The 20,758-nt window shown below is 46.2% G+C and overlaps 4 protein-coding genes across 7 annotated transcripts; 1 reads left to right on the top strand and 3 right to left on the bottom strand.

The window, feature by feature from the left end:
- Window positions 1–2,674: 2,674 nt before the first annotated feature.
- LOC132996806 (E3 ubiquitin-protein ligase TRIM63-like) lies at window positions 2,675–3,986 on the bottom strand. The gene has a single exon (XM_061067168.1). It carries the CDS (start codon window positions 3,963–3,965, stop codon window positions 2,904–2,906), a length of 1,062 nt encoding a protein of 353 aa, XP_060923151.1. The 5' UTR covers window positions 3,966–3,986; the 3' UTR covers window positions 2,675–2,903.
- Window positions 3,987–6,021: 2,035 nt separating this feature from the next.
- On the bottom strand, window positions 6,022–6,950 carry cd59 (CD59 molecule (CD59 blood group)). The gene is made up of 4 exons (XM_061067267.1): window positions 6,891–6,950; window positions 6,439–6,540; window positions 6,285–6,358; window positions 6,022–6,144 (listed from the first exon to the last, which is right to left on the bottom strand). Exons 1-4 carry the CDS (start codon window positions 6,943–6,945, stop codon window positions 6,022–6,024), a joined length of 354 nt encoding a protein of 117 aa, XP_060923250.1. The 5' UTR covers window positions 6,946–6,950.
- Window positions 6,951–11,296: 4,346 nt separating this feature from the next.
- Window positions 11,297–17,200, top strand: dytn (dystrotelin). Its single transcript, XM_061067314.1, is given in 14 exon segments — window positions 11,297–11,315; window positions 11,402–11,476; window positions 12,908–13,104; window positions 13,190–13,268; window positions 13,481–13,560; window positions 13,630–13,701; window positions 13,771–13,934; window positions 14,043–14,154; window positions 14,251–14,381; window positions 14,455–14,673; window positions 14,675–14,873; window positions 14,971–15,406; window positions 16,412–16,523; window positions 17,134–17,200. Coding segments are annotated over 13 exon segments (1,884 nt in total). The 3' UTR covers window positions 16,513–16,523; window positions 17,134–17,200.
- zdbf2 (zinc finger, DBF-type containing 2) lies at window positions 16,519–20,632 on the bottom strand. Of its 4 annotated transcripts, XM_061066983.1 has the most exons (11): window positions 20,567–20,632; window positions 20,007–20,102; window positions 19,821–19,860; window positions 19,726–19,756; window positions 19,481–19,577; window positions 19,255–19,406; window positions 18,627–19,185; window positions 17,940–18,409; window positions 17,501–17,672; window positions 17,305–17,433; window positions 17,058–17,207 (listed from the first exon to the last, which is right to left on the bottom strand). In XM_061066983.1, the coding sequence occupies exons 3-11, from the start codon at window positions 19,840–19,842 to the stop codon at window positions 17,121–17,123; spliced, it is 1,719 nt and encodes a 572-aa protein (XP_060922966.1). In that variant the 5' UTR covers window positions 19,843–19,860; window positions 20,007–20,102; window positions 20,567–20,632; the 3' UTR covers window positions 17,058–17,120. The 4 variants fall into 4 exon arrangements, with proteins under 4 accessions (XP_060922962.1, XP_060922964.1, XP_060922965.1 ...); XM_061066979.1 differs by having other exon boundaries at window positions 16,519–17,433; XM_061066981.1 differs by lacking the exon at window positions 19,821–19,860 and having other exon boundaries at window positions 16,519–17,433.
- Between the last annotated feature and the right edge of the window lie 126 nt (window positions 20,633–20,758).

Here is a 20,758-nt window from a genome sequence, read left to right as displayed (position 1 = left end):
TTTTACCAGATACTTTTCAATAGAGAGAGATTTGGTTCATTTGAGGGAATACAATCATTTATAAGTTTAAAAAGACGAAAGATTAACATTTTCACACTTCCTCTAAAACATCATAGAAGTTGTGAAGTTGCCGGTTGCTTGCAAGTCACCACGCCCTGAAGATTTTAACTAACCTTTAATGTATGATTTACACCTTCAAAATAAAAGACAAACTGATGTCAGAGTTTTCTTGTTTTATCAGATTAATTTGATCAATACGTTTATTTGACAATAACTAAAAAGAAAAACTAATAAAATCTAACGAGAACTAAAGACAGATAAAGAGACTGTTTTACAGTGTTGTGATTCACTGTAAAACTATGGAATTCAAGTAATTAAGTTAAAACTAATAAGTTAGAAAATGAGATTAAAGAAAATCAACTGACCGTGTTTGTGAGCGTCGTCACGACGATCTGATGGAAAGTCTGAGTTTGAACTGAGCTCAGAGTCACATGATCACATGATGAGCTCCTCCTGACAGAGACACACAAAGACACACACAATGCTGTAGGGCGCACACACACAAACACTCACACACACACACACACACACTCAGATGATGGTAATTTTATTATTTAATTATTTTATAACATCCGATGTGGAGGGTGAAAGTTGTAATTTACAATAATTAAATCAAAATAAATAATTTGACCAGAAAATTAAATGACAATATAGTTCAGAGAAAATGTTGTAAAGTTATAATTTTATATTGAAAATAAAATCTAAAAAGTTTTTTTTATATTCACTTCAATACAAATAAAATCAGATGAATTTTAGCTAAAACAAAACATTAAAATAAGAAGAATTATAAACTTTTAGAGGATCAATATTAAATGACATTCACACTGTGAGATTTAGTTGCTGAATGTCACCACAAGAGGGCGCTCAGACATTAGAACCCTGTTTATTAAAAATGTATCTTAAGAAACTTTTTAACACAACTGAATCAGACTTTTCAATAATACAAATGTTTCACTTAGTTCTTATTGTGTAATTTCTATTAAATGTATTTATGTTTCTTTTTTATTTACATAATTTTTTTATTGTTGATGTTTACATTACATTTCCTTTAGCTGAGGGTATTAAGTACACAGTGTACTACATTGTTGATTAATATTAACATCGTAATTTTATTTTTGATATTAACTTTTTAACATGTTTTACTTAGATCAGTGTTAGAACAGAGTCTGTGATTCACTTTGTTTCAGTTTAATGTTAATCACAAAACAGAATCGTTAAAATCGATTTTTTTATTGTTGATGTTTAAAAAAACGAGTTAAAATCATTAATCATCAAGCTGTATGTTTTGTTAAAATCAGCTCAAGTGAAACCTGATAGAATACTTGTCGAACACGGTCTCAATACCTTCACATGTGAGGGTCACTCACCCGAACCTTGATTTGTGGTTAATAATTGTTTATATTATTTAAGAGAAGAGTCGTTAAATCTTTTTTAAGTCTGATGAATTCAATTAAAAAAAACGAGCAGAGATCAGCTGTTCACTGTTTATATTTAACTTCAGCTCAGACTCAACATGATCCTCCGTCCTGTGCACTTCCTGTCTCTATGTCCTCGTGCACGTGTGTGTGTGGGGGGGGGTGTATATATATAGAGAAACATGAGCCACAAACTGATTTAACTCAGATCAACAAAAAAAATTTGACGCAAACGTTTCTGACAGATGCACTAAATATGTAATTAACCAAACTGATGACACTTCAAAGACACAAGGAGACGTCAAAATAAAACATTAGAGAAAATGAGACACAGCAACAAAACTTGTTTTTGACTTTTAAAACAATAAAAATGTAAATTGTATCTCATGACCTCACAGTTAAATTTATAAATAAAGACATCAGGAAGTTAAACAGCAACAGCAAATAATATCACACACATATATACACTGACGTCTATTTGTGTGTGTGTGTGTGTGTGTGTGTGTGTGTGTGTGTGTGTGTGTGTGTGTGTGTGTGTGTGTGTGTGTGTGTGTGTGTGTGTGTGTGTGTGTGTGTGTGTGTGTGTGTGTGTGTGTGTGTGTGTGTGTGTGTGTGTGTGTGTGACTCAGCTGTTGCCGGGTCAACAAGGGCGTTCAGGATCTGGTTTCATTTTTGTCACATGATCTAAATAAAGGTGCAAAGTCATGATCTGTGTCCAACATGTAAAATGTCAAACAGAAGAAACCTGTGTGATCAAAGATTCAAGGGACTTGTACTTGTTGTCACTTCCTGTTCCCGAGGATTTCAATTCAACAATCAGACGTCAGGGAAGTCGTCTCGTTGTCCGTGTCTCTGACCACGTTATCAGAGGTTTGAAGTGGCTCAGCATCTTTGTCCTCACGCCCTCGTGTTTCCCAGCATGCCTCAGTCCAGCTGGGTCACCCTCTGAAACTCGACCTGTCTATTCTGGTCCGGTAAAAATAACTTGCGTTCACCAGACGACTAAACAAGGCCAGGAGGCGTTCACTGACCCGGTAAATATAGGAAACATGTGCACCGCTAAATACAGACACAGAGGGAGAGTCCTGGGGAATTTAAATCAAACTTTATTCACAACATCATCACTAACAGTCTGAACAAAGAGACAACACAGAATTTTTGGTTTTATTTCTTGATTTTTATTTTTCACTGAGAAAAGACGACTACAAACCACAATCAACGATCAAATTGTCTTCACACCTGAAGACAGTTGCACAGTTCAGTCCAGACCAGAGAAACATCCAAATACAAAAGTATAAAAAATCAAATACAAAATAGAAAGTTTCAAAACTTTGTGAAAAAATTGCACAACTCATTTATTTCAAGGTGAAACGGAAGTTTGTGAAGAAGCAGCAGAAACAAAGTGACTTCCTGTCGTCATCCTGGTCGTCATCTTTCCCCGCCGGTTTTGGTCATGTGACCAGGATCAACTGATGCCGTCAGTTTTGACTCTTCGTCCTCGCCGTCCTGTCTGAAGTCCATGTGAGCGAGCAGCGTCTCCACCTCCTCCGTGTTGAGCCTCAGGTGTTCCATGCTCTCGTAGCCGGCTTCGACTCTTTGCAGGTCAACGCCGCTCGCCGCCTTATGCGCCTCCTCCTGCAGCTGCTTGGCGGTGAGCAGGAACTCTGCAGCGCCGCTGCTCTGCACGCTCTGCCGCAGCTTCTCCTGCAGCTGGTTGCTGAGCTGCAGCTGCTGCTTGTATTGCTCGGCGAGCGCTCGGAGCACAGACATCTTGTCTTGCTCTTCGCGGCTGATGTTCTCCAGCAGCTGACCTTTCCTCTCCTCCATGATGGCGTACAACAGGTCAAAGCTCTCGCCCAGGCGTCTCCTCTGCAGCTCGCCGTTGTCCTGAATCAGCTTGCATGTGTCGTCCATCTGCGCCACCACGGCCTGGACGCAGCTGTTTCCTGCAGCCAGCAGCTCCACAGCGGCACACAGCTCGCTCTTCTGGCTCTGGTAGATGGCGTGCAGCGGCGACACCTCGCAGTCTTTGTGTTGCCCGAACACTTTGCACATGGAGCAGGTCGGCGTCTGGCATGTGATGCAGTAGATGTTGATGCGTTCTTCCTCGTGCTCCTTACACATGGGCTCCTTGGTGTCTTTGTCCTTCAGGGGCGGTTCTTCGTCACTGCCGCCGCGGCTCTCCTGCTGCTGCTTGTAGATGTCGATGATGTTCTCCACCAGCAGGTTCCTCTGCAGCCCGTACACGCCGTGGCGGTCGAGCATGACCTCGAAGCGACAGGTGGGGCAGCGGAAGGTGCCGCCGGAGAAGTGGTAGGGGTTGCGGGACTCGTAGAGGTCGTTGGCGCAGCTGCGGCAGAGGTTGTGTTGACAGGGCAGAATGACCACGGGTTTGTTGAACATGTCGAGACAGATCGGACAACTCAGCTGCGACTCCAGATTCTCCATGGCGCTGAGCGAACGCATCCCCGGACTCGTCTGGATGTCCATCGTCTCTTCTTCTTCTCTCTGTGGTTTTATTTCCGTCTGCCGCTGCCTGGAGCCCATCGGCTTTATACCCCTCACCCCCCCTCACCCCCCTCACCCCCGCCGCCTGTTTGTCAAACTGATTGGGAGAAAATAGACTCGGCTCCGCCCCCTGCTGCACAGACCTTACTGAGGACCAGGCCCCCCCTCAACCCCCTCACCCCTCCCTCCTGCAGAGACGTGTCATGTAGCCTTTGATCTCTAAACATTTCATCTTATGAATCAATGTATTAATTAAACAAATGTAGTTATATGTTTATATATGTGTTATATGTTTAACTGTAAACAACCAAACCGCAAGTCGCTGTCAAGCTTCTACTGAACTGAAACTTGACCTTTGACCCCCAACGTTCCAGTGTATTTGGGGTCAGGACGAGTTACACAACAGCAGCAGAGTCTGAAGTAAACACTTGTCATGTGCAGCAACTTGTGTAACAACCTGATGGAATCAGTTTCACATGTTCAGCAACAACAGAGCAACATGTTCAACAACATGTTCAACAACAACAACAACAGAGCAACATGTTCAACAACAACAACAGAGCAACATGTTCAACAACAACAACAACAACAGAGCAACATGTCATGTGACTGCATTTGAAGCAGCTGTATCAGTCTCAATTTAACGTCCTATCTTCATCACGTTCTCGTCGTCACGTTATCACACACACACACACACACACACACACACACACACACACACACACACACACACACACACACACACACACACACACACACACACTAACTCTTGTGTACTTGAGAATTAGTCTGACATGCGTACGTCCCGTCATCATCACCTACGTGGGCGGCGCCTCCCTGTACTTGACTCTGGTTGGTTGGTCTGACGTGGCCGTGTTGTCAGGGTGGGGGGGTCTGGGGGGGGTCTGAGGGACCTTTCACACCTGATGTTTTGATCTGATCTTAATTGATGTTGAACTTGAAGAATATCAGTCAAAAGGATTTTGACCCTTAACCCTAACCCCGAACAAAAGCTTTAACAAAACGTCTTAGATGAATCAAATATACAAACATCATATAAACAATTTTACATAATTCATCACAACATGAAAAGTTGTACTGACCGTTTGTCCTCGTTGGTCAGTACATCAGGTTGACCAGTAGGTGGCACTGCTGTGGAGCAGCTAGTCCTGTGATGGGCGCTGCAACACGTCCTTAAAGCTTCTGTCAGATAATTTATGAATATAATGTAGTATTATAAATTATTATTTATATATAATAAATATTTCCACAGGAACTCCAGAGATGTTGATGTGTGAACAACAGCAGGAGATTGTCAGGATTTGAGTGAGCGAGTGGGGGGGTTGATGACGCTTGAAAACAACACAAAAATTAAAAAGACTCAAAGAAAACAAATGTCAGGATGAAAAGTGGCGTCGCACACAGAAGATGAAACACAAAACTGTGGTTAAAAGAACTGACGATCACGATCTCTGCAGCAGAGGTTATACGTCACTTCCTGTCTACGGCTCCGCCCCTCACTTGAATCCTGTTGGTTAGGGGAGGGGTTTAAACATGTGGTCTGAGCCCAGAGAAACTCCAAAAGTACTGCAGAGTCCAGTACATATTTGAAAGTAACTGTAAATATACTACACTACTACAAAACATTTTACTACTCTGTATTGTTAAAATACTAAACTATACTGTTAAAAATACTTCTCTGTAAACGATATTACTCAGTACTGGTAAACATTTAACGACACTGTACTGTTACAAATACTAGACTGTAAACAAACACTCTAATTCAACTTACAACCAAGTAAGGTGCAAAACATTAAAAATCAAATTGAATAAAGATTGCAATTTCTGGTTTGTAAAACTTTATTTAATCTGAGGTCATTTACAGACAGTTTTTTTTCAGGTTCGTTAAACTTTATTACAGGTAAAATGAACGAGTGAACATGTGAATGTGAACATGTGATGAATGAGTGTCTGTTAGAGAAGCTGCTGTTGTAATGTTCGCTTTGTGTTTCAGGCACTGGGGGGCGCTGTTAATGCCTCAGTAGATGCACCACCACATGATGCCCACAGAGGCTAGCAGACCAATCAGAGAGCTCGCTGCAGAGGAGGGGGCGGAGTTACACAGGTCCGAGTTGCAGCACTTGAATGTGAAACTGGAAACCTGTGAATTAAAGATAATTTTATGAATCCATCAGTGAGGCTGTTTAATAGGACAGTACATACAGGTGTGTACAGGGTGCTTCATTTTGGACCCTTAACGACAGTAATGTCTTTTATTTTGAAGGTCTTTTCATTTCTTACCTGAGGAAACATCTGGCCCAAACGACTGTAGTCACAGTCTGAATACTTGAGACACTGACGGTAAGTCATCCCACCTGCAACACAAACACTGATGTCAACTCTCTCACTGGTTCCGGGACCGGTCCATGAAGGAGGAACAGACCATGTGACCTACTTCTCTCGCTGAGGGTCAGGCAGGCATCGTCATAGCTACAGTCTCGTTGTTTGGCGCAGCTGCCGGTGTAATCTTTACAGCTGTAACAACGAATGGCTGATCCTGAAACAACAAACAAAGCTGTTAGCTTAGCTTAGCATACAAAGTGGTAACAAAGTGCCTGGTTGTGTCCACAGGTTCTGTGTGTGTCTGTGGACACGGATGACACCAGTCCTCATGTAACCTCACAGCTCATTATGTTAACCCCCCCCCCCACACACACATGTTATAATGAGGAGAGGCATCCGTTGATACCAAGCATTTACATTGATAAAAAATGAATAGATAAAATTATAAATACAATCAAGTAAATGTTATTTTCTGATTAAGTAACAAAGTTCATCAATGATTCCAACATGATTGTTGTTATTATAATTATTATTGATTATTTGAATCAATCAAATCAAACATACCCAGTCCGATGAGAGCGGAGCCGATCAGCACACAGATCCACAGGGAGCGCTTCATTTTCACCACAGCACAGCAGAGAACCAAGTGGAGAACAGACGACAGTGAGCACTGACCTCAACTCGGTTGACAGACAGCTGAGAGCTCAGAGGCCACGCCTAGTAGGAGGAGCCACAGTGCAGGTTAGAAACACACGTAAGAAACACATGTTAGCGAAAAAACATGTAGAAAGAAACATGAGAAAAGAACACGTAAGTCTTTTCAAATTAAAATTTTTAAGATTCGTTGAATTTTAGACGCAAACATAAAGAAAGGCATTGCTTGACAGAGATCAAATCAAATCATGATCCTTTAGCGCCACCATCAGGTCACAACCTTAATGCGTAGTTGTAGTTTCTGATAAATGAGCTGTTGCAGCCGTTAGCATGTAGCATGTAGCTGACAGCTGCTGTTAGCTGGATGCTAACATTAGATGGCGTGTCTGCAGAGCGCGGGTGTGTTGGCGTGCGTCCCGCTGCCTCGCTGCTGATGTGATGACCTGATGATGATGGCGATGGCAGCAGCTATGAAGACGCTCTGTGTTCTACCGTTTATCTCAGAGCAGAAGAAAAAAAGATCCAGTGTTTGTTCCTCCAACACAAACAAACAAACAATGAGTTGCAGTGTGGCAAGGAACAAAGACAAGGTCAAAGGTCAACGCAACCACAATGGATGCTCTGTTCACGCTGTCACACCACTGTCTTCATCATCTTCATCTTCATCATAAGATGGCAGTATATATATATATATATATATATATATATAAATATATAAGTGACGGAACCTTAATGTTCACAGTGTAAGGTTAAACTTCAGAGATCAAAGTGTCCATTTAGAAGAACAAATGGTTGAGAACCAGTTTCTCTGATTTGGTGCAAATCAAAGTAACAACAGGTGAAATGGAGACAGCAGCAGGAGGAGGAGGAGCAGGAGGAGCAGCAGGAGGAGCTCAAACAGGACATGTTCTTAACGTGGTGTCCACAGACAGCTGCTCCCTGCTCCTCCTCCCTGACTCCTCTTCTGTGTCCTGCTCCTCCTCACTGCTGGTAGCATGAGGAGCTACCTGCTCCTCCTTCCTGACTCCTTCTAGTTCTGTGTCCTGCTCCTCCTCACTGCTGGTAGCATGAGGAGCTACCTGCTCCTCCTCCTCCCTGACTCCTTCTAGTTCTATGTCCTGCTCCTCCTCACTGCTGGTAGCATGAGGAGCTCCCTGCTCCTCCTTCCTGACTCCTTCTAGTTCTGGGTTCTGCTCCTCCTCACTGCTGGTAGCATGAGGAGCTCCCTGCTCCTCCTCCCTGACTCCTTCTAGTTCTGGGTCCTGCTCCTCCTCACTGCTGGTAGCATGAGGAGCTACCTGCTCCTCCTCCCTGACTCCTTCTACACTGCGTTCCACGTTATTATGCAAATTGGATTTAAGGGTCATAAACATTCATTTTTTAGTTTTTATATTATACTCATGGATGGTATTGTGTCTCAGGGCTATTTGGATGATTGAAATCAATCTCAGACACCTGTGATAATTAGTTTGCCAGGTGAGCCCAATCAAAGGAAAACTACTTAAGAAGGATGTTCCACATTATTAAGCAAGCTACATGTTTCAGGCAAAATGGGGAAGAAAAAGGATCTCTCTGCTGCTGAAAAGCAGCAAATAGTGCAATTCCTTGGTCAAGGTATCACAACATTGCATATTTCCAAAAGAATTGCACGTGATCATCGGACGGTGAAGAAATTTGTCACTGATTCACAGCACAAGCGGGTTCGTTCAGACAAAGGCAAAATAAGGAAGATTTCTGCCAAACAAAAGCGTAGGGTTAAGAGAGCAGCCACTAAAATGCCATTGAATAGCAGCAAACAGGTGTTTGAAGCCGCTGGTGCCTCTGGAGTCTCGCGAACTTCAAGATGAAAGATGCTCAAGAGGTTTGCAAGTGTCCTTAAACCTGTTATTCGTTCCTCTAAACCAAGCTCACAAGCAAAAAAGGTTGCAGTGGGCTCAGGACTACATGAAGACTAAGTTCCAAACTGTTTTGTTTACGGATGAGTGCCGTGCCACCCTTGATGGTCCTGATGGATGGAGTAAAGGATGGTTGGTGAATGGCCACCATGTCCCAACAAGGCTCAGACATCAACAAGGAGGTGGCATAGTCATGTTTTGGGCCGGAATCAATGGGGAGAGAGCTGGTCGGCCCCTTCAGGGTCCCTGATGGTGTGAAAATGACCTCGGCAAAGTCCGTAGAGTTTCTGACTGACCACTTTCTTCCGTGGTACAAAAAGAAGAACCGTGCCTTCCGAAGCAAAATCATATTCATGCATGACAATGCACCATGTCATGCTGCAAAGAATACCTCTGGGGCATTGGCTGCTATGGGCATAAAAGGAGAGAAACTCATGGTGTGGCCCCCATCTTCCCCTGACCTTTACCCTATTGAGAACCTTTGGAGCATCATCAAGCAAAATATCTATGTGGGTGGAAGGCAGTTCACATCCAAGCAGGTGCTCTGGGAGGCTATTATGGCATCCTGCAAAGACATTAAAGCAGAAACTATCAAAGAACTCACAAGTTCAATGGATGCAAGAATTGTGAAGGTGATATCAAAGAAGGGGTCCTATGTTGACATGTAACTTGACCTGTTAAGATGTTTTTGATTAAAACCTTTTTTTGATTTCAGTAAATATGACCTCTTAATGCTGCAAATTCAACAAATGACAATTTTTAGATCTTTACAACTTATAAAATATCTTGAAACTCAGAGACTGCATAATAATTTGGAACACTGCATTTTGAGTTTTTTATTTAAAAAAAAAATACTGTTATCATTGGGAGGTTTGTTCAATAAAATTTGAATTATACTCTAACAGTTGATGACTTGAAAAATATACTGACTGGCTGTGCATTACTATTTAGGAAAATCTGAGCAAAGTGTAATCTGCATAATAATGTGGAACGCGGTGTAGTTCTGCTCCTCCTCCCTGCTGGTAGCATGAGGAGCTACCTGCTCCTCCTCCTCCCTGACTCCTTCTAGTTCTGCTCCTCCTCACTGCTGGTAGCATGAGGAGCGACCTGCTGCTTCTCCCTGACTCCTTCTAGTTCTGCTCCTCCTCCCTGCTGGAGAAGGAGCGACCTGCTGCTCCTCCTCCCTGACTCCTTCTAGTTCTGCTCCTCCTCACTGCTGGTAGCATGAGGAGCGACCTGCTGCTCCTCCCTGACTCCTTCTAGTTCTGCTCCTCCTCACTGCTGGTAGCATGAGGAGCTACCTGCTGCTCCTCCCTGACTCCTTCTAGTTCTGCTCCTCCTCCCTGCTGGAGAAGGAGCGACCTGCTGCTCCTCCTCCCTGACTCCTTCTAGTTCTGCTCCTCCTCCCTGCTGGTAGCATGAGGAGCTACCTGCTGCTCCTCCCTGACTCCTTCTAGTTCTGCTCCTCCTCACTGCTGGTAGCATGAGGAGCTACCTGCTCCTCCTCCTCCCTGACTCCTTCTAGTTCTGCTCCTCCTCACTGCTTGTAGCATGAGGAGCTACCTGCTGCTCCTCCTCCCTGACTCCTTCTAGTTCTGCTCCTGCTCCCTGCTGGTAGCATGAGGAGCTACCTGCTCCTCCTCCTCCCTGACTCCTTCTAGTTCTGCTCCTCCTCCCTGCTGGTAGCATGAGGAGCTACCTGCTGCTTCTCCCTGACTCCTTCTAGTTCTGCTCCTCCTCCCTGCTGGAGAAGGAGCGACCTGCAGCTCAGGACAGACTCAGACTCATCAGAGGATGTCAGGAGTAGATACACACAACGGAAACAACTTATTGTTGTTGTTATGAGAAGAAGAATTAGTCTGATAGAGATGAAGGGAGCAGACAAATGAACTCAGGAGTTATTGTGATGGTAGAAGATCTACGATACAAATCATATATGAAGAAGTCTTGTGATCAAGTCCAGCATCAGCTGCCAACATCAGGATCAGCCTGTGATTCCATTGTGTGTATATATATATATATTTATCAGCCTCTGGTTGTCCAATCTGTTTAAATCTGATAAAAGGTTTCAAAAGATGAAAAGAAACCTGAGGAGCAGCTTCAGTGATGATGTCAGCACACTGCTGGCTGCTGATTGGTCCATAGACAGCAGGTGAGAAGTAGCTGATGATAAATGAAACCTTCATCAATGATTCATGAACTTCAGTTTGTTTCTTCGTTTGGTGTTTAGTCTGAGACACGACCGCCCAAGGTGAGTTCTACTGTTCTAGTTCTAATCGTTCTACTATTGTACTGGGTTGTAATGTTATACTGGGCTCCATGGTTCCACTGGGTTCCACTGGGTTCTAGTGATCAATTGAAGTTATGTGAATATTTACTGTGTGATTTGGTTTATTTTTGTGTTTTTCAGTGAAACTCGTCATGGATCTGGACGTCATCGGTAAATTTTTCTCTTGTTCTCTCACAACTCTTGTTAAAATGTATCATTGAGCTTTTATTTTGGTGAACTTCATGTTTCCTGTGCAGAGGGGCTGAATGAGATCCGTCCTTCAGTTTATCGAGTTGCCATGAAGCTCCTGTCGCTGCAGAGGCTCTGTCACCGTGAGAACTCACCAATACTTTGTTGATCCAGTTTTGCCAGAAAGTAGATGTGAACTTAAAGGGATAGTTCACTGAAGAATGAAACTTCCCTCATTATCTCCTCACCAATATGATGGAGGGGGGGGGGGGGGTGTTAAGTGTTTGAGTCCACAAACCTTCTCAGGGGTAAACAGTGTAGGAGCAGATTCCAAGGTAACTGGAGATCGATTCTTCAGACGTAATGAAACATTTGAAAACTAGGTCGAGGTTGTAGCACTGACGGCCCGAGCACACGCACGTTGAAGCCTGTTGCGGTCGGTGTAGAGAGAGAGATCGATGACCAAGCGCACGTCTCCGCGTTTCATGCGTGTTGCGCTCTGCGGGAAGGATAAACTCTTCACTTCCTGCGTCTGTCACGTGACGTCGTTACTTGCCTTCTTATTGTGCTATACGGTCCACGCTATCCATTGCAGATCACACGATTACAATTTCATGTAAATTGAATGATAGTTGTAAAACAAAGCTTACGTCCTGTTGCCAGTAGGTGGCGCCATCACTTTTATTACGTACAGACTAATAGATCTGTTCAAGCAGGCGCTCTGATGTAGCGTGAGCAATTTTAAGTAAATTGGACAATGTTACAGCAACTTCATTTTCATGGCAATAATTTCCCCAAGTAAATAAGATCAATAAAAGTTGAAATCCTAACCCTAATCATTTGTTATACATCTTCTGTGATGTGAAAGTTGATCTGATGAAAGCCGTGCGACAAGTACGTCACAGTAAAAATTTATAAAATGGCCACTAAATCCAAAATGTTGGGTTTTTCAAAATTCACCACAGAATTTTTTGTGCGTCTGGTCATACACAGGTGTCCAGATTTTCGTTAGCAACGGTAAAAGCTAACTGAGGGCCTTTTCCTTAGATGGCGCTGTTGAGCCATTTTGCGACGCCCATTTCAAATTACTCCAGATTTCAATTACTTTTTAGGGTTTTGAATTTCCTGCAAACCTTGGTGAGAATTTGAGCATCAAGGTCCTGAAAACACCCAAAAAGGAAATAAAAATCCTTCAAGATACAATCCGGCCTCCGACCGGAGCTGCTCGCTGTGTCAGAGAACATCAGAGACATTTCACACTTGGTGTAAATGTTTCAGGTTTTAATTTGAATGTCTGGACTTCTGGAGCCGATATGGAGGCATGTTGTGTTTTTTCTGCTGTTTTGTTATGTCTGGAGAATCATTCACTAGTGACTTCAGTTGTGTTGGATTCTGCTCTAACAAAGTTCACCCCTGAAACTTCAAAAGTGTTGTGTGGACTCAAACACTTTACAGTGGTGAGTAGATGATGAGTGAATTAACAGTTTTCTGTGAACTATCCCTTTAATTTAAGAAACAAACACACTTACACACAAGGTTAATAACACAGTGTGTGTGTGTGTGTCTGTGTCCAGTGCACATTGTGTACGTGCGACACGTCATGGCGGCGTTCAGCTCGCTGGATGGGACGGGACAACAGGATGTGAGGTTGAGCAGACAGGAAGTGACCCAGGCTCTCAGCAGGATGTTTAACAGCGCGTCACAGGAAGTTTCGGGTCATGTGATTGAGGAGACGTGTGACGTGATACTGCGTCTGTTCGACGGGTCAGAGGTCAGAGGTCAGATGTCACGTTACCCTGTTTTTTCTCTTCGCTCAAAACAAGAAGTGACTGTTTGTGTTCATGTTCCAGGCTCAGGCTGCGTCGCTGTCCGCCATGTCTCTCCAGGCGGCGCTCGTGGCTTTGTCGGCTGACGCTCTGCTCGCCAAGTACAGAGGTGACCTCATCAATACCATGATTATTGATTATCAGCAGAATAAGAGTCTTTCGTAAGAGTCTTGTGTTATAAGAGTCTTGTGTGAGTGTCTCCTTCAGAATAAGAGTCGTGTGTTCGTTTTTCCTTCAGAATAAGAGTCTCATGTAAGTGTCGCCTTCAGAATAAGAGTCTTGTGTGAGTGTCTCCTTCAGAATAAGAGTGTGTTGTTGCAGCTCTGGTGAGACTCTGTGAAAACCCGTCAGGATCCATCAGCAGATCTCGACTCAGGTCGTTACTTTACGACCTTCGTCAGGTAAAACTCTTCACACTCGGTTTCCCAGCATGCCCCATTCCTCCTCTGACATGTACATCATGTGACCAGGTTCCAGCCGCCGTGCAGGAGGAAGGAGTTTTCGGCGGCGTGGAGGAGGCAGTGAGGTCGTGTTTTAACGGGGTGAGAGCACTGAGAGACGAGGCTGATTGGTAGTCGTCATGACAACACACTGACTCTGCATGTTTACAGGTGTTGACTCCGACAGTGAGCGCAAAACACCTGATGTCATGGCTGCAGAATGAGCCACGCCTGTTGCTATGGTTACCCACTTTATACCGGCTGTGTGTCAGTCAGAACGTCAGTCACATGGTCCGATGCCACACCTGCAAGACGTTCCCCATCACTGGACTCAGGTGATCGATCATCAGCCAATCAGAGGAGAGATGGAAACATGAACAATCATAGGGAGCGATGATGTCATGACGCTGTGTGTGTGTGTGTGTGTGTGTGTGTGTGTTTAGGTACCGATGTTTGAAGTGTGTGAATGTGCATGTGTGTCAGAGCTGCTTCCTGAGCCAGAGACAGACACGCAAACACAAACCACCACATCCTGTCCTCGAGTTCTGCACACAGGTGAGACAGACACACACACAGACTGGTGAAAGACTTCTAGTGAAACTTTGTGTTTGAAAAGTGTTTTATAAATATTCTGATTATGGTCTGTATCAGCCCACCTGGCGGGAGTCTCTGTCCTCGTTAGTGCGCAGCGCCCGTCACAATCTGTTGCCACGACGATACACTCAGAGAGAAGCTGATAGGAGGGTCCTGATGTGGGCGGAGCCAGGAGAGACTCAGAACAGGTGTGGAACTTTGGTTAAATTTTGTTAAAACTTCTCCAGGTCGAGTTTTGACTTTTTTAATTTGACGTCTCAGAGCTCCACCCCCTTCTGACGCCTCACCATCATTGGAGGAGACAGCTGTCCGTCACAGCTCCTGCTCGTCTAAAGCTCTGCAGACTGATGAGGTGACGTTTGATGACAGAACTGTTGTTTAAATGTTTGTTTATTTGTTGAGTAATATTTGTTTGTGTCGATTTTCAGACGCTGACGACCGACGTCGGAAACCTGCAGCGAGACAAGTGGTGAGAAACACACGAGACCAATCGGAGACAAGCTTGGACGTACAAGTCGTCATGTTTGTTTGTCGTCAGGCTGCTGGAGCAGGAGATGCAGGAGTGGAGACTCACCGTCCAATCAGAACACAGCATCCTGGAGGACAGGTGCTCCGAGATGGAGGTTACCATGGAAACACTGAGGCAACAGAACGTCGGTCTGCAGATTCTGCTCGCTCAGGTAAATCAGTCACATGATCACAGGTGATTGGACCTGACCCTCCCCCTATCAGAACATGAGCTGCTGTGATTGTTTTTAATTTTCTTCTTTCCTTCAGACTTTGAACAAGACGGAGGATCAACAACCCGCCAGTGACACGCCACACGCCAGTGACACGCCACAAGCCAGTGACACGCCACACGCCAGTGACACGCCACACGCCAGTGACACGCCACAAGCCAGTGCTGACACGGAGAAAACGGGTAGAGATGACATCACCTCTGACACAGAGATGAACTCAGAGGAGGACAACGAACATGTGATGGACGAGTGGAGTGAAGACGAAAGTCGAACTCCATCTCCCACAATCCACCAGGAGGTGTCTCCAGCACATGAAGGCCACTGTGAGGAGGGGTCTTTGGGTGACAGGCATCTCTGTCGTCCAATAGAACGAGAGGAAGGAGACACCTGTCGTCCAGAAGAGCTGCTCCAACAAACTGTCGACAGACTGAAGACTGAGATGGAGACAGACAGGTGGAGAGACAGACAGACAGGTGAGTCACAGACAGACTGGTGGAGAGACAGACAGACAGGTGAGTCACAGACAGACAGGTGAGTCACAGACAGACTGGTGGAGAGACAGACAGACAGGTGGAGAGACAGACAGACAGGTGGAGAGACAGGCAGACAGGTGGAGAGACAGACAGACAGGTGGAGAGACAGACAGACAGGTGGAGATACAGACAGACAGGTGAGTCACAGACAGACAGGTGGAGAGACAGACAGACAGACAGACAGGTGTAGAGACAGACAGACAGGTGAGTCACAGACAGACAGGTGAATCACAGACAGACAGGTGGAGAGACAGACAGGTGAGTCACTGACAGACAGGTGGAGAGAGAGACAGACAGGTGGAGAGACAGACAGACAGGTGAGTCACAGACAGACAGGTGGAGAGACAGACAGACAGGTGGAGAGACAGACAGACAGGTGAGTCACAGACAGACAGGTGGAGAGACAGACAGACAGGTGGAGAGACAGACAGACAGGTGGAGAGACAGACAGACAGGCGAGTCGCAGACAGACAGACAGGTGAGTCACAGACAGACAGGTGGAGAGACAGACAGGTGAGTCACTGACAGACAGGTGGAGAGAGAGACAGACAGGTGGAGAGACAGACAGACAGGTGAGTCACAGACAGACAGGTGGAGAGACAGACAGACAGGTGGAGAGACAGACAGACAGGTGAGTCACAGACAGACAGGTGGAGAGACAGACAGACAGGTGGAGAGACAGACAGACAGGTGGAGAGACAGACAGACAGGCGAGTCGCAGACAGACAGACAGGTGAGTCACAGACAGACAGGTGGAGAGACAGACAGACAGGTGGAGAGACAGACAGACAGGTGGAGAGACAGACAGACAGGCGAGTCGCAGACAGACAGACAGGTGAGTCACAGACAGACAGGTGGAGAGAGAGACAGACAGACAGGTGGAGAGACAGACAGACTTGTGAGTGTTTGTTTTAAACAAAATGATTAGAAATGTTTCGTGTTTAGGTGACATGAAGGGGGCGGAGCTTGTGGAGGCTGCAGAGCAGGTGGGAGGCTCAGTTCAACACCTGGTGGTCGCAGTGAGAACTACACACTCTGACAGATGAGTCGTGTTCAGGTAATAAAATATTTTTATTCAACGTTAACAGGGTTTTTAAATAAAGGTAAAAAACATCATGTGAGCTGTAGAACGTTATCTTCTTCTTGACCTGCTACCTTCGCCCCCTCCGCCCTCTCCCCCGTCCGGGGGGGGAGCAGCTGGTCAGGGAGGCGGGGCTCAGACCTGTCCGTCGCAGACCTTCTCTTCTAGTTGGAGGGGGCGTGGCCTGAGCCCTGGGTCTTCTCTTGGAGGGTGGCAGATTCGTTCTCTCCCTCCTCCCCCCTCTCCCCTGCTCTGACCTGTTGTGAGGTCGGGGGGGCGGAGTTTTAGATGTCTGACTCCGCCTCCTGACTGTATCTCCACTGAGCGTGCTCGGGAGAAAGGGGGGTTCAGCTGAAGTGTGACCTTTGACCCTGGAGGACACTGCTGAGCCCTCCACCGGCGCTCTGTCTGTGTTCAGGTCTGTACTCAGACTTCGAAACAGCTGACGGACGCAGGGCGGCGGGGGGGCGGAGGCGGGGCCTTGGCCCCATGGGAAGCCTTTGGGGGGGTTCTTAAGGATGCGATTGGTGGTGGAGTCGTAGAATCTGAAAGGAAGCCGTTTGTATTTGACCTTTACCCCCTGCAGGTCCAGCGGACGCCTCTTCTTCCTGCAACGTTTGGAGGCAGAGCCAGGTGGCGCTGTGCAGGTGGGGGCGGGGCCTGAGGGGGAACACAGCAGGTAGACAAGTGAGGTGCGAGGCTGCACGGGTGTGATGATGTTGGAGTACAACGCAGGGAGGCAGCGCCACATCTGCACCTCAGGTGTCCTCTCTGCTGCATCCTGATCGGCTGCAGGGAAACTAGTGGGCGGGGTCTCGGGAGGTGGTTGACGGACAGCTGGGATGACCAATCTGACCGTTTGCGTGCCATGACTGACTTTAACCACCTGAAGAGACGAGAACAGATGAGACATTTGTCTTCAGCTGGAACAATGTGTCAGCTGAAAGACTCACCTGACACCTAGACGCCAGCCTGAAGCCCCGCCTCCTTCCCTTCTGCCCATACGGCATTATTTTACGGATTGAGTCATCGTCATCAACATCCAATAAGGGCAGGACACCAGAGTCCAACTCCGCTGCCCTGTTCTGACCACTACCCTTAATGTTTTGGCTCCTCCTTCCGTACCTGAGAGTGGTGAGGTCATTAGAAAAGATAAAAGATCAGTGTTGTTTTATTGATACGTTAAATATATCTACATTATTTACTTGTGTGTATACATCATCCGATGATTTATAGAAGCTAATATAGTTATTTCCTATCACACATTCTAGTCATATGTTACAATACAAGCATGTATGAATGTTTTTATTTAATGTTAACAGGAAAATGAATATTTACTGTCTAGAATAATAAATCTACATATTACTGATCATGTGACTGATGACACCTCACCTGGCCAGAGACTCGCTGTCGAAGTAACAAACGAATCGTCCTCGTCTGAACTGACCGACCAGTCTCTCCACCTTCTCCTCGTCCTCCTGCTCGATCTGGGCCCAGGTCTTCCCCCGGAAGGATTCTGGGATAAACGCGGGGGCGGGCAAGATCTCTTCGATGGGCAGAGTCCAGAACCCCTGTTCCTGTGTGGCCCCGCCCCCTGCTTTACTGTGGAGGGCGGAGTCAAGCTGGTGTGAGTACACTTGGTCATCAAGCCGCACCTGGACGTCCATCAGCTGACCCAGGTCCCGCCCCTCTGCCGGACTCACCTGTACAGGTGCGAGCGACGGCCGAAACGACACCTGCACAGGTGAGTCCCAGTCATCACTCTGTGTTTCCATGGAGACAGGGAGGCTGAAGTGGAAGCTTTCTGTCTCCTCCTGCTGGTCGGAAGTGGAAGTGATGCCATGACAGCACATCTGGATCACCTGAGGTGGAAACAAGAAACATCTGTAACCACGAAAACATAACGTTCTTACTTTAGTGTTCACGCAACACCAAACTAATAATTTATAATTATTAAAACTACTGAGAATAAATTAAACGGTTGATTTAAATAAAGTTGTGTTTGAAGTTCTGTCTACAGTCGTGAGCTTAATAAAAACAATCTTTTAGGAACATCACAATAAACATTAGAGGTCAGACCTCCTCGATGGTTTGGTCCAGAGTGTTGCTGTGGTCCGAGAACGCCTGGTCTTTAAACCCCGCCCTCCTGTCCCTCTGCCAGTTTCGCCAGGGCCGCAGGTCTGTGGGGGGGCGTGGCCCGGGTGCAGCCCCTGGTCCTTGGCCAAGGTGTGTATGTGGCAGGGGCCCTGGTCGCCCGGGGGGGGTGGGGGAGTCGACGCTGGTTTTCCTCCTATTCGTTTTCCTGTGAGCTTTCCTGTGGATGGAGGGCGATGCCTGAGGCCGCGGGGGTGGAGCTTGAGTGTGTGTGTGCCCTGTGGAGGCGGACCCTTTCTCCTCACAATCGGTGATTGGTGCAAACAGCCTGTGCTGGATTTCCCCTCTATCTTCTGATTGGCTGTGGATGCTGTTGTCGTCCTGCTGATTGGTCGGCTGATACGATGTGTCATCGGAGCTCGGCGGTTGCTCTCTGTTACCCAGTGACCTGATGTCGTTATCAGAGAAAGTAGTTTCTAGTTCATCAAGCTCCGCCCTTGGTAGCGGGGGGGCGGATATAGACGGGAGGTCAGCATGAGACGGCCTGAAGGAGACAGACAGGAGTGAGGTCCCCTGAGGTCAGGTGACAGACAGGTGCGTTTGTATTGGTTACCTCGGGTCGCTGTAGCGGTGCGGGTGGTGCTGCAGGACGTCCTGCAGGAAGCGCTCCAGCAGCGTCAGCTTACTGCAGCTGGTGGCGGCAGAGGGGGCGGAGCATCTGGAAGACGTCCTGACTGAATCCAGGTGTCTGAGACTGGACAGGTGCTGAGACGAAAGTGATGACATCAACATCAGTGACTCTGATGGAACAGTTGAGTTCACACGACTCAGGTGCGTACCTGCTCCAGGTTGCTGTACAGGACTCTGCAGTAACCACAGTAACCCTGTCTGCTCGGCTGGCACCTGGAAGGACCTGGCTCGGACTCCGCCCACATCCTGTCAATCACAGAGATGACATCACCTGTCAATAATCAATATCTAATGGTTGTAAACAGCTGAGTTCAGAACGGAGCGATTGATAATGGCATTAATAACAGTAGCTAATCAGCAAGGTCGGCGATACAGGTGAGAGCTCACGACTCACCTGCTGGATGACTCCGCCCTCTTCTGGCCACCTGTCACACACACACAGTTTATTCAGGGGAAAATGTCAAATGAATAAAAGTGTTTAGTTTTTACCTCCGTCAGAGGCGTGAGACATCCTCCTGCTGATGGTGACCTGACACACAAACATTTGTTTTAACGGTCAAATATCTTTCATGATGATAAACAATAATCAAATTGGTGATTCATCGTCCGTATCAAACCGCAGGTGCAGCACAGGTTAGCATAGTAGCCTGATAGTAGGGTTAGGTGAGGTCTAACCTGGAGGCAGAGCAGTCAATGCAGTGTCTGTCCAATCAGAGCCATCCCGGCTGTAACCACAGTAACCAGGTGAGTGGCTGGGTGGAGTCCATGAGCCTGAAGTGATCACACATTGAATTTTAATAAAAGGTGGTTTGACTCTAACGTGTCAATTATTATGCGTTATAATTGTGATCTTTTATCAATAAACTTGTTTTGTACTATTACTTTAAAATCATAATTATACATTTTAAGTCTTACTATTAACAAATCTGATCGTAAGTTTTTCTTATTATACAGTTCTGACCAATCACAGCTCAGCTCTTTCTCCTTCGTAATCTCGGGCTAAACAGCGATAAAAACCTTTCACTTTAAACCCGATTCGTTAATCCCGGGTTAACTCGGTTAAACCGGGCCAACAGTAACCATGGTGACGCTGCAGGAGACGTGGCTCTGCCGTTACGACTGTTAGCAGGTGGCTAGCTGTTAGCATGCTTTAATCTGAGTAGTCGTTGCAGAGCAGGTGATCAATTGGATTAGATCGTTGGCGAGAAGATTCGATCATCGATTACTTCGTTTACCTGCAGGTGTTTGTTTACTTTCACAAATCAAAAGCTTCTTCCGCGCGCTGCTCCGCCACTGTTTGGTTTCCGGTCCGATTCTTCTTCTGCACCAATTCGGGTAGAGCTGGCAACTGTGGCCCCTTTGCTAAGAGGCTGCCATCCTCGGTCAGAGACGGAATTACAGTCACGGAATATTCATTATATAAAAAA

Source organism: Limanda limanda, chromosome 23 (assembly GCF_963576545.1).
Source record: "Limanda limanda chromosome 23, fLimLim1.1, whole genome shotgun sequence".
Lineage (NCBI taxonomy): Eukaryota > Metazoa > Chordata > Actinopteri > Pleuronectiformes > Pleuronectidae > Limanda > Limanda limanda.
This window is presented reverse-complemented; position numbering and strand designations above follow the sequence as displayed.